The sequence below is a fragment of the Haliotis rubra genome, unplaced genomic scaffold (genome assembly GCF_003918875.1).
Source record: "Haliotis rubra isolate DU_JTF1 unplaced genomic scaffold, ASM391887v1 Scf126, whole genome shotgun sequence".
Lineage (NCBI taxonomy): Eukaryota > Metazoa > Mollusca > Gastropoda > Lepetellida > Haliotidae > Haliotis > Haliotis rubra.
Genome location: NW_025765181.1, coordinates 1 through 13,738, shown reverse-complemented (window position 1 = coordinate 13,738; position 13,738 = coordinate 1). Strand labels below are relative to the sequence as shown.

General features: G+C 39.9%; 1 protein-coding gene across 1 annotated transcript; it reads left to right on the top strand.

Moving 5' to 3' along the window:
* Positions 1-1,040: 1,040 nt before the first annotated feature.
* Positions 1,041-2,117, top strand: LOC124266463 (docking protein 3-like). Its single transcript, XM_046701255.1, has 3 exons — positions 1,041-1,612; positions 1,936-2,024; positions 2,073-2,117. Exons 1-3 carry the CDS (start codon positions 1,282-1,284, stop codon positions 2,094-2,096), a joined length of 444 nt encoding a protein of 147 aa, XP_046557211.1. The 5' UTR covers positions 1,041-1,281; the 3' UTR covers positions 2,097-2,117.
* Positions 2,118-13,738: the final 11,621 nt, after the last annotated feature.

Below are 13,738 nucleotides of genomic sequence, written 5' to 3'. Positions count from 1 at the left end.
GTGGACGTAAAAATGCTGCGAATATGCACACTCCATGCATTTGTCATTACACCCCCTCGTCCCATTAACCGGCATGTGTTCACACGGTCTCAGGAAATGCCGATGAAACAAACATGTTTTGTGAATCATCTGTACAATACCCGTGAAGACCCTGGTTAGATTTGGTCTTCAGTAACCCATGTTTGTCGTAAGAGGTAACTAACGGGACTAGGTTGACACATGTCATCGTCTCCCTGTTGCGTAGATCGATCCTCATGCTGTTGATCACTGGATTGTCTTGTCAAGACTCGATTATTTACAGACCTCCGCCACATAGCTGGAATATTGCCGAGTGCATCGTTAAACGACAAACCAATCATCTGTACAACAGATCAGCCTGGTTACACTAACAGAACACAATGAATCACAAACACCTTGAACCAGTGACCAAATGCATCCGTGAGGCCCATGTCTCTGTTCAAACTACAAAGTTTAGGGACATGGTTTTGTATTGACAGGATCGTACTTTTTGATACGTCATTAATTCAAATTGCAGGGCTTCTCGATGTTTTACAAAGATAAGCGGATTAGGAATCCTAGTCAATATGTTTGGACGCTATGTACTGTATTTCATTGATGCTGGTCCCAAACGTATATCACTTCGTTTAAACCCACGCGCACACCATGGTGCCGACAAACTTAGAAGCATAGGAAACAGGGATACGAACCACCGAACAATTGTGTCTGACAGGTATAAGGGACACAACTCGCACATCGAATTCAGTCACCTTAGACGAGGCCGTCCATGCTCAAGTATAATATGAGTAGCATTGAAGTGAACAGCTCGCTTATACCTGCCGATTATCAGCAAGCATTTATGTCACTATAATTCCAGCGGTGTGTTTTCCTCCCGGTGTACCCATCCACGGGTGTCTCTCCACTGGTGTAATCGTGTAATCAAGTCAGCCCGAGATAGAATGTATTGAAACTGCAACGAAAGACCCCTGAAATAACTTCCGGGTTGATTTTTGTATCGGGGCAGGTTGTGAATGTATTGAAAAGAGGTCAGTGCACAAACACGTTGTTCTTTTTTGGTCTTGAATTAAAAATAACTAATAACTCTGCCCTCGATAAACCTCACGAAACCATATTTATATAACGCGTTCATGTCAGTAGCGGAGGCGGTTGGATTACACCCTAAATCACCTGAAATCTTAAGTAGTGCCTTGGCTGTGGAGAGATTGTATCAGCAGCGAAGCCCGAAATATGGAGTAATTGTCGTTTGTGTTAAACACGTTGTTAATGAGACAAGTGATGTTCCGTGTTTACATCACTGGCAAGGACGGCGTAGCCAAGAGGTGTAATCTCGGAGGGGATTACCAGCTGGTTGTCAAGGACTCCAGTTTGTGTCTGTGTGGGGTGAAGCTGCACCAGGTCATATATGAATGGCCGTACCCAGACATAAGATGTTACGGGTATACGGACAAGGCTTTTAATTTTGTAGCTGGTCGAGCTTCAACTTCTGGAGAAGGCATGATTTCTGTCAAGACAGGAGATGGGTTCGCAATAAACGAAGCAGTCAACGAGAAGGTTCAGCTCATGAAGAAAAACATGGATCTTGAGTCACGTGGAGGTACGGATCGCGTGTATGGTCCGTGTGATTGGTGTGATCTCTCTCTCTCTCTCTCTCTCTCTCTCTCTCTCTCTCTCTCTCTCTCTCTCTCTCTCATCTCTCTGTGTTCTGTAATGAGTGAGAGAACGAAACGACTGGGTCATGTTCACCTTATGTAACGACACAACTCGTGTTGTGGTGGTGGGTGTTCTGTATTGACTGTCCCCGGAGTAGGCTATTACATTTCCCCCCAGGGCATCCTGAATGGTGTAAACGTCACTTCATTTGATTATATTTATTTTTGGTCCAGTGTGATACTTCGATATTCGCTGTGTTCTTTCCAGAAAACCCAACTCCTCCCGCAGATGGATCTGGAGATGACCGGCCTGAGTACACGGACCCGTACAGTGTGGAGACCCAATCTACAGACGAGGCTGAGTACACGGACCTGTACAGCGTGGAGACCCAATCTACAGACGAGGCTGGGATGTATGTGAACCAGTAACAGCGGGGAAAGTTTCTGATTCTGGGGTAATTTATCAGTACATGTACGTGAAACATATATGTAATGTACATGTATCTTGTGAATACTTGGAACTAAACAGTGAACACTTGTCAGTATATGGTAAATACATGTAACTGAATCGAGAACATATGGAGCTGAGGAGATTGACAAAAATATCTGAATGGTGAATACATGGAACTAAACGGTGGATACATGCAACTGAATGGTGAATACATGGAACTAAACGGTGGATACATGCAACTGAATGGTGAATACATGGAACTAAACGGTGGATACATGCAGCTGAATGGCGAATACATGGAACTAAACGGTGGATACATGCAGCTGAATGGTGAATACATGGAACTAAACGGTGGATACATGCAGCTGAATGGTGAATACATGGAACTAAACGGTGAATACATGGAGCTGATCGATGAATACATGGAGCTGAACGGTGAATACCCAGCACTGAACACGGTGGGTATATATGGATCTAAACGGGGAATACTTGGAACTGAACGGTGAACTCACGATACTGAACGGGGAATACATGGAACTAAATGGTTATTACATGGAGCTAAAAGGGGAACACATGTCTTAATGCTGAGTACAAGGGTCTGTATAGTGAATACATCAACTAAACCTCTGTAAAAGATTTAAAAGACAACAGAAATACGTATCTCTAACCTCGTTAATTAAGTCCCTGGGCCTAGATTTTCGAAGCTCTCTTAGCCCTAAGATAGTCGTAAGTGCCATACATTAACATTACCTTACGACCTTTAGCGCTAAAGAGAGCTTCGAAAATCTAGGCCCTGAAGAGGTTACAAGTCGACGATGTCAAGACGATATCGAATGTATGCTGGAACGTTAATAGACTAAAAAGAAAACTTAATAAGTGTAAAAAAAATACATTATGTATCATCCTTTGATATTTTTGGACTGTTAGAAATATGGGAAAACTGTAAACTATCTGATATCGAAGACAAATTCCCAGATCACTTGATATACACTAATTACAGAGATTTTAATCACAGAGGTGGTGTAACTGTTGGACTTCGTCGTACATTACAACAGGGAAAACTTCGTGTCGTCACTAGGTATACAGATATGGTTTGCATCATTTTAGACAAGTCTGTTTTCCATCATCAGAGGCATCTTCTATTGAACTATGTTTATGTTTATCCCAGCACCTCTTCAAGTTCTACTGACATGAGATCATGTAAAGGTATGGACAAATATATGTTGAACAATGCTTAACAGAAATACTAATTGAATATCCAAACTGTGACGTCATACTTGAAGGGGACTTCAACGCGAGGACGGGTCATTTATTTGACTACATCATAGAAGACAACAACCGACACATTCCAAGTATTGAAGACATGGAGTATGCATCTGACTCTTTCGACATTCCTAGAAAATCGAGAGATGATATAACTAACACATTCGGAGAAGATCTCATTAATTTGTGTTGCACTTTTGGTATGCATATGCTGAATGGGAGATTTCCGGGAGATAAATGGGGATCATTTACTTGTTTTAAAGAGAATGGCTGTAGTTGAGTAGATTATGTATTACGTTCAACTAGCTTGTTTGCTAATATTGTTTTAATGAGCACACTAGAGACGAGTCGGATCACTATATCATGTCCTTTAACTCCAAGCAGTGATACTGCTGACGACGGAGAGGGTTGCAACATTCCGCGATTTCATTAGACAATGAATTTCAGTAGACAAACTGACAACAACGTTAACTTTACAAACATGTGCAGTGACCAGTGGCTTACAGTCAAGGTACAACCTGTCATATAAACCAAAACCCAACTTGTGGTATGATGATAAATGTGAACACTTAAAAAAGAAGAAAATGTTAAATCTAAACGAATTCAGACTAACAGGAGATAGAGACCAGTTACGTGAATACTGTAGAGCGAGGAATAGCTATATGTCTATATGTAGAAAGAAGAAAACTGAACTTGAAAATAGTGAAGTTAAATATATTGTGAACTTGTGTTCTAAAAATGACAACAAAACTTTCTGGAGTAAAGTCAAGTCACTGACAGGGTCTCAAAGCCAGTCTAACACCATCATGTCGACACAGTGGACGGACTGTTTTATGAGTGTGTGTAATATAACTGATATAGCTGTCGACGATGAGATGATTGAGGATGCTAAAACATTGTTTGACGTTATTGGTGGATTGGATTGTGTCGACTGTGATATCGATGTTGACATTGATCATGATGCTGACTGTATCATGTAACATTGTTTGACGTTATTGGTGGATTGGATTGTGTCGACTGTGATATCGATGTTGACATTGATCATGATGCTGACTGTATCATGTAACATTGTTTGACGTTATTGGTGGATTGGATTGTGTCGACTGTGATATCGATGTTGACATTGATCATGATGCTGACTGTATTTTAAACGGTGATATCTCCCCAGAGGAGATTGAAGCAGCAGACTAAAATGATTATTTGTTGTATCCATTTGTTATCGCCTCATTTGGTGTTGATTTATAATCATGTTCTCAGCTCCGGTATATATCCACAGGAATGGGCGAAAGGAATTATAGTGCCCCTACATAGGAAGGGTAATGTAAATACAGTTGATAATTTTCGTGGTATTTCGCTCATGGATGTTTTGGGTAACTTATTTTGCATTGTCATTAATAATCGTCTTCAAATTTTGGCAGACTGTTATGATAAGATTCCAGAGGCTCAAGCTGGATTTCGTAAAGGTTATAGTACGACAGATAATAGTTTTACTTTACAGTGTCTTGTTCAGAAATATCTTTCGAAAACTGGAGGTCGTTTTTATTACTTATTTGCTGTTTTTCGAAAGGCCTTCGATTCAGTCAATAGAACATTATTGTGGTATTCGCTTTTTAAACAAGGTATTCGGGGAAGATTATTTTCAGTTTTAAGAAATATGTATTCTAAGATTTTGGCTTCGGTCCGTCTCAGTCATTCGTCTATCGGTGATTACTTCGAATCAGTGAGTGTTGTCCGGCAAGGTTGTGTTCTAAGTCCATTTCTTTTTGCGATGTTTATAACGGAATTTCAAGGTATGTTATAAAATTCAGGTCTTAGGGGTATCTTTATTGGTTCAGATTATATGGATGTATTGTTATTGTTGTATGCAGATGATCTTAATTTATTTGATGACACTGTTATAGGTTTGCAGAAGTTCCACATAAATATTGTAGCTCTTGGGGTTTAGAGGTAAATATGGATAAGAGGGAGATGCTGGTATTTCGTAATGGTGATTTTCTTCATATGAGAAGTGGTTTTATAACGGTATTCCAGTTAAGACGTCAACATATTAGTTATCTTGGTGTTCTATTTTCTACTAGATTGTTATATACCCTTGTTAGTAAAGCTAGTAAGGCCGTCTTTGCTTTGAAGTCTTTGTTTATAAAATATCCAAGTATACCTGTAAAGTTAATGTTCAAGTTGTTTGATAGTAAGGTTAAACCTGTGTTATTATATGGGTCTGAAATCTGTGGGTTCGAGGAGAGGAAATCGGTTGAAATCTTTCACACTAACTTTTGGAAATATGTTCTTGGTGTAGTTAAGCAGGTTTCTAGTAATGGGGTTTTAGCAGATGGCGGTAGGTTAAATATGTATGTTGATTATCATGTCAGATGTATATTTTGGTGTAAATTATTGAGGATGTCGGAGGATCGTTATCCAAAACAGTCTTATTTACTCATGAGGAAATTAGATTTAGCTGGTAGGGTAACGTGGGCTACTTCTGTTAAATATTTGTTAAGTTCCTATGGGTTTGGTTTTGTTTGGTACAGTCAGGATGTTGGTGATATTTCTCAGTTTATATATAGTTTTAAGAATAAACTAATTGATTGTGATAAACAGCATATTTTTGGTAATATAAATCAATCTTCGCATTTGATGTACTTTAAAGAAATTAAGTCACTTTTAAATGTTGAATATTGTGTAAATTTCATCAACCAAGTAACTGTTAGAAGAAATATTTACCTTCTTAGATTAAATTCCCTCCCTTCACGGTGTAATATAAGGGTGTGTATGTCGATACGTATTGTAGAATGTGTGAAGATCTGGTGAATAAAAATGTTTTACATTTTTTGTTTGAGTGTACTGCTTACAATGTAATAAAAGATAGGTATGTTCCTGTAAATAGTCAGTTAAATTTAGTCGCTAATTATCATAATATATTAACTAGTTATTGTAGATATACCCTTGTAAATTGTTCTAATTACAGCAAAGAAGCTCTTGCTTGTAGATAAATGTTACAACATTAGCCATTTTGTACAGTTTCTCCTATTCCTCGAAAATGTACTCTTATTTGCACGTATTGTACATGAGCCGATGGCCTACAAACCGAAATAAAAGAAGAATATATACTTATCGAGCAGGGCATGGATCTGTCCCCTCGTGTCTCAAAGAGCTTACAGTGCAGTATGTCCCAGCAAGAACGCCTCGGAGAAATCAACAATGCTTACTGGAGGTTCCGAAAAGAAAGTATAGGATCTCCTGCTCCAATGAATCTGGAACTCACTCACTCCGTAGTGAAATCACTGCCAACAGTTCATTCCTCCACATCTTTGCATAAAACACATCTTACCCTTGAAGATCCGGGTTAGAAGTGGCTTTCAGCAATCCATGCATGCTTGTCGTGAGGGGCGACTTCGTAATAGGCGACTAACGGGATCGGGTGCTTAGACTCTCTGACTTGGTTGACACATGTCATCGTATTACCCATTGCATAGATCGATGCTCATGCTGTTGATCACTGGATTGTCTGATCCAGCGCTATTCCTACTGACAGTAGTTATAAGCACAGCCCAGTGATACGAAACTAAATATGAAACTAAAATAATAACTCCTGCTTTGTCTGTTAGTTAAGGTTCATACATTTCATAATAATGTTTATCGCTATACAGGCTCATATAACGATACTTTGTGTTGTTCTGTGGCGCGAGATTATGGCCGGATGTATTGCATATATGTTTTTGTTTCACATTTTATTAAAAGTGTTCGAACCCCCTGAACCCTGTGGTCTTTAGTCAGATTTTTAGTAGATTCCCCAGTTTCCATGCGAATATTAGCGTTGTTTCAGACATGTGCTTCAGTCAGTTGCGGCATGTGAAAGCCAGGTAAACGTTGACCCTACAATAGAGCTAAAAGGGCACGTTCAGGACGTCTGGTGCGTTTGGGGTAATTCTCAGGTTTGTGATCTGTATTGTGACTCGTGTTGTGGCGTCTGACTCAACAGCGATATTTCAGAACCTCTGAATTACGTTATATTAATATGTTCTGTTTTGCAGTGTGTTTTTATCCGAAATGTATTTATAATTTTCAGTTTGCGGTTCTTTTTTATTTGGTTTCTACGATTAGTTCAATGCCAGTCTATAGTGAATACACGACAACGTGAATGCATAGAACTGAACGGTGAAAAACGTGTGCATAAGCGACCATTTGACTGACACCAGAAAGGGTGTGCGTACGTGCGTGAGTGCGTGCGTGCGTGCGTGAGTGCGTGCGTGCCTGCCTGCCTGCCTGCGTGTATGTGTGTGCTAATACTTCAGGGTTTTGCATTATTCCAGCAGTTTCACGGTCTCTGGCTTGATAAATAATAAATACCCGATGAATTACTAACAGAAACAGGAGTCTCATTAACCTATGCAGACAATGACCTACTTTTCAGCCGATCCGAATTTTCTCGTGTGAAAGTAAAAATAGACATCACAAACAACTATGGTTACACCCAATTCCAATTTCTTGTTTGAAAAGAAAATGGTGTTTACAATGAATTTCAATTTTTAAACTTTAATAACATCGTATTTCTATATTTTATGGTGAGGTGTAGGCAGCATGGCCTTAACTGACTGACTGACTGACTGAGTTTGGTTTTACGCCACTTTTAGCAATATTCCAGCAATATCACTTGGGGGAGTGGGGGGGGGGGGACACCAGAAATGGGCTTCACTCATTGTACCCATGTGGGGATTCGAACCCGGGTCCTCGGCGTGACGAGCCAACGCTTTAACCACTAGACTACCCCACCGCCCCTGACCTTAACTAAGACGTCACAGACTGCCCCTGTTTGATGAGGTCGTAAAATGATTCACAATGCGTCTGGCTCACTGGTTACACCTGTTATGTGTTTCTTGCGCGTATGCAGTGAAGTTCTATAACGCACAATGTGATTGATATGATATCAAGTCCGTACCAGATCGCGAAACGTTTCTAGCGGGAGAGCCTCGTTTTGAGATTTCCACGATTTCCAGGTTACCGTTTGTCAGAGCTCACTGTACGACAGAGCACGCTGCACGACGTGTACGCAAAGATTAGAAGTTGCGTAGTGGTGCAATATGCAAGTGCTTAGATGTATCAAATAATACTGATTAATAATTATGTATCCAGTGACATGAATTGGTCTCAAAATTCTGGACTGGTTATTGTACTAAATTGCGCAATAGGACGGGACCCAGTCAACAGGAAACGAGACTGTTGTGTAATCAATGTTTCGACTTGTGCCTCATCTAAATGTCCCTCTAAACGTTTGTAATTACATGTGTATCCACCACTAAAGTGCAAAGCCCCATCGTTATCAATAGGTATATAAACATAATGTCGTTTGTCGTAAAAGGCGGCTAATGGATCGGATATGTCACCGTATCCCAACTGCCTAGATCGATGCTCATGATATCAATCACTCATATATTTCAAATCAACATGTGTATGACACAAAACAATATCGAACCTTAAAATGTGTTACTGCCGAGAGCGGACCTAAAGAGACTAGAGGAAGACAGCAGACACAGAGACATTATGCTCTTGTCAAGTGAAGCAGAATTCCCAATGAATTCGGAACAACGGAAATTTCCAACAGTGAAAATTCTTACTCACTGGTTTAGAAAGAGTACCGGAAAAAAGTCCTCAATTTAACTAAGAAAACAGTTCGCCGGGATAAAGTCCTATTTGAAAAATGAGATTTTTATACAAAAGAATAAAAAGTATTTCATAACGTTTATTGACATATTCATACAACAAATGTAAGACCTTTTGACACTTAGAGTTCATGCCTTTGAAAACATTGTTTCAAAGATCAAAGATCAATTTGTCCTTTATAATCACAAAATGAAAGTACATGTACATGTATAAGCAAACCGCAAATACACAGCTGTTCTTCTTTGTGGGGGTATCATAGACTAACGCTTAGTCCCTGTAAATATGTAATGCTGGTAGTAACAGATAAGCCCGTTTAAATTTAAGAGGAGCCCCAGTGAGTTGGGCTGGGGAAATCTAGACTTGCTTCCCTTAGAGTTTTAGCACTGCAGTGTGGGATAGGTGGTAGGCAAAAATGTGGTTCAAGGACTGTGAGACCGACTAGGGGTATCAGTACAAATACCTCAACCACGCACTCGCTGGAAGGGATAGCTGTCTTTTCTCAGTTATCTTCAACAAACAAAACTGCAATGAATTTACTGAATTATTCATGTAGTGACTAGGGCTGCGCAATAAAACCGGTTTACCAGTATTTACCGGTTCACTTATGAAAACGATTCGTATTGCGATACGCTGATCGAAAACCGGTATTTTGACATACATTAGGAAAACATCGTAACACTCGGAAATCTTGATGATTGTGGCAATTGTGGTAATCGTTGTGGGAATGATCGTGGTGAAAACTACATTTAACTGGATTGTTAAGTTCGGTTTGAAGTTGTGTTAATTTTTGATCAAGTGTTTCGCAATGTTTTCGATCTGAATGTTGTAAATATTTACTGAAATATGACCAGTCATCTCTGATATGTCCTGACCAGGTCAAGGTGCTGTCTAAAATCTCAGGGCTTTTTTTGAGAGTGATGGAACTAGTTCAAACTTATAACCACTGTGTTGGTGTTAAATTGTTCTATTCCTAGTTTAATTTGTGCCAAATATTATTTTAATTTTTATTTCGTCATGTTTAAAAGTTTTTATTATGGTTAATCAACCATACTGATTTTGTTGTGGTTTTGCTTTATAAATCAAGCATTAACTCGATTATATCGATTATAAGTAGTTTTTTGTTTAATATATTGCAATACATATCGCAATTTATGCTTTCATACGGAAGCGTAGTAGGGCCACGGTGAAAATGTTTTTGGGGCTCACTATCTCCTACGTAGGACTTAGTATCTCCTACGTAGGACTTAGTAACTCCTACGCAAGACTTAGTATCTCCTACGTAGTAACTCCTACGTAGGACTTAGTAACTCCTACGTAGGACTTAGTATCTCCTACGTAGGACTTAGTATCTCCTACGTAGGACTTACTATCTCCTACGTAGGACATACTATATCCTACGTAGTACTTAATATATCCTTTTTAAGGATGGTTATTAAGTTGAGAAATGTTTGGCTATGCAGGACGTTAGATAGTCGAAATGTGAGTCAGTGAATATTCATGACACTAACGCAGTGTTACTATACAGTGTTATTGTGTGTGAATTAAGTTAGGGTGACGTGGACCCTGTTCTAATTGCAGTTATGGAGGTTTGGGTAAGGTTAAGTTTAATCTATCATACATACATCTATTCACACACACAAACACACACACACACATACACACACACACACACACAGGTGGGTGGGATGGTTTGGGTGAGGTTGTGATATGAAACTCGGGTTATAACACGACCTCCGCAAGTTGTTGCTTGTCTTGATGGAGCTAGGCTGGATCGGATGCAACGCTTGTTTGCGGTTTTATTCGTAATTGTTTACAGGTTGACTTGAGTGGGGTGGACAAGTGTTGAGTGCGGCGTAAAACAATACGAAATTCAAAAAGGCAAAGAATTGTCATTATAGTTATTTGTATAAATATAAGGGGATACGTACACATAGAATGCCACCGATAGTCTAAGACACGTCTGTACACGCAGATTATGATTCATGTGCAACGACCTCTGAAATATCCAATGCATAATAGTAAAGTGTAACAAAGTGCAACATATAACAATGAACTAACTGCAACGCGTAATAGTAGAGCAAACTGAACGCAAGGCAGTAAAGTATAACAGTCGGTCCAACACAGTACTAATGTGCAACAATTAGTTGAACACATGACTCTAATAGTGAAGGAAACAGTAGACTCTAATAGTAAATTGAAACACATGAAAGTAGACTCTAACAGTAAATGAAACACATAGCTGTAGACTCTAATAGTGAATGAAACGAATGACTGTAGACTCTTACAGTGACTGAAACAGTGAAACAGGAGATTGTGTGCGTGTCGGGGGCTTTAAGTCGACCGTTTCAGATTAATCCATATAAACGTATATCGATCATCTCCTACAGGAAATATTAAGTACTACGTAGGAGATACTATGTCCTACGTAGGAGAAACTAAGTCCTACGTAGGAGATACCCACTTAGGAGATAGTAAGTCCTACGTAGGAGATATTAAGTCCTACGTAGGAGATACTAAGTCCTACGTAGGAGATAGTAAGTCCTACGTAGGAGATACTAAGTCCTACGTAGGAGATACCCACTTAGGAGATACTAACTCCTACGTAGGAGAGACTAAGTCCTACGTAGGAGATACTAAGTCCTACGTAGGAGATATTAAGTCCTACGTAGGAGATACTAAGTCCTACGTAGGAGATAGTAAGTCCTACGTAGGTGATACTAAGTCCTACGTAGGAGATACTAAGTCCAACGTAGGAGATACTAAGTCCTACGTAGGAGATACTATGTCCTACGTAGGAGATACTAAGTCCTACGTAGGAGATACTAAGTCCTGCGTAGGAGATATTAAGTCCTACGTAGGAGATACTAAGTCCCTACGTAGGGGAGATAGTAAGTCCTACGTAGGAGATACCCACTTAGGAGATGCTAACTCCTACGTAGGAGATATTAAGTCCTACGTAGGAGATACTAAGTCCTACGTAGGAGATAGTAAGTCCTACGTAGGAGATACCCACTTAGGAGATACTAACTCCAACGTAGGAGATACTAAGTCCTACGTAGGAGATACTAAGTCCTACGTAGGAGATATTAAGTCCTACGTAGGAGATACTAAGTCCTACGTAGGAGATAGTAAGTCCTACGTAGGAGATACTAAGTCCAACGTAGGAGATACTAAGTCCAACGTAGGAGATTCTATGTCTTACGTAGGAGATACTATGTCCTACGTAGGAGATACTAAGTCCTACGTAGGAGATATTAGAGATCCTACGTAGGAGATACTAAGTCCTACGTAGGAGATACTAAGTCCTACGTAGGAGATAGTAGAAGTCCCTACGTAGGAGATAATGCCTAAGTCCTACGTAGGAGATACTAAGTCCTACGTAGGGAGATACTAAGTCCTACGTAGGAGATATTAAGTCCTACGTTAGGAGTATCTCCAGAGATACTAAGTACTACGTAGGAGATAGTAAGACCCAAAAAAAATTTCACCGTGGCCCTACTACGCTTCCGTACTTTCACATTGCAATATATCGCAATATGAAAATTCTCTGCAATACCCACCCCTAGTAGTGACATTGACTCTCCAAATATTGTCCTTAGCTTCAGTGTCAGGTACGACACCTTGTAACATCGGGAGACGATATACGAGCCAGAAAGTCATATTTTTCATGGGAAGTATATTTGGGACTGATTATAACTATATAACCGTACTATTTCTAATATTGTGATTCACATCGAGACACAGAGGGAAATGTAGTTCCTGTTGAAATACACCCAATAGCTTGGTTGGACAGTGAGTTATTTTCCTTCGATATTTGAACTCATACTAACAAAGCTAAATCGTTGACACCGGAAATGACCAACACACGTTGTACACATGCGTGGCCTCAAAGGAAGCTGTCTGTGCATGTGTGAGCAACAATGTCAACTATGAGTGAATGCATGTGAATATTTGAGGCTACGGAAAAATGGGAATGCCCCCAGTCTTGTATCTGAGCGCTTCCCATTTTCGGGAGAGGTGGTATGTTGTATGAGAATGAAAGAGGGCGGATCAATTAATGAAACATTCCACCACAAAGAGCGACTGATAAGGAACAGCGAAGGTTTATTGCCAATACCATTTGTAGATATATGGAGCATGCTGAACAATGGCTTATGGGGCTAGCTAATGCACAAACTTCAAAGAAGAACAGAAGAAGGTTCCAGTAACTCTTCGACAAGACTTGCTGCTGCACTTATGACAATAGCACTGACCCATGGCATACTGACTGACTGAGTTTGGTTTGACGCCGCTTTTAGCAATATTCCAGCAACATCACGGCGGGGGGACACCAGAAATGGGCTTCACACATTGTACCCATGTGGGGATTCGAACCCAGGTCTTCGTGACGAGCTAACGCTTTAACCACTAGGCTATCCCACCGCCCCCATGGCATACTGCCATAGCAGTAGCGATTGCACTGCATGTACCCCCAGAAAAGGTTGACCCCTTGATATCAAGGGCTAGCTATCGATATAGATCATAAAGATCGATAATCGTTAAATGAATATCGATCGACTATCGATGAATATCGGAGAAATAACTTTGGGCAAAAAATGCCAAAAACGTCTGAATGACATGAATAAATTTCACATGAATGGTGAGTGCTGACATGTTTATGGGTGGATTACTAACACAACAGCGTCCCTTGTGTAACTGG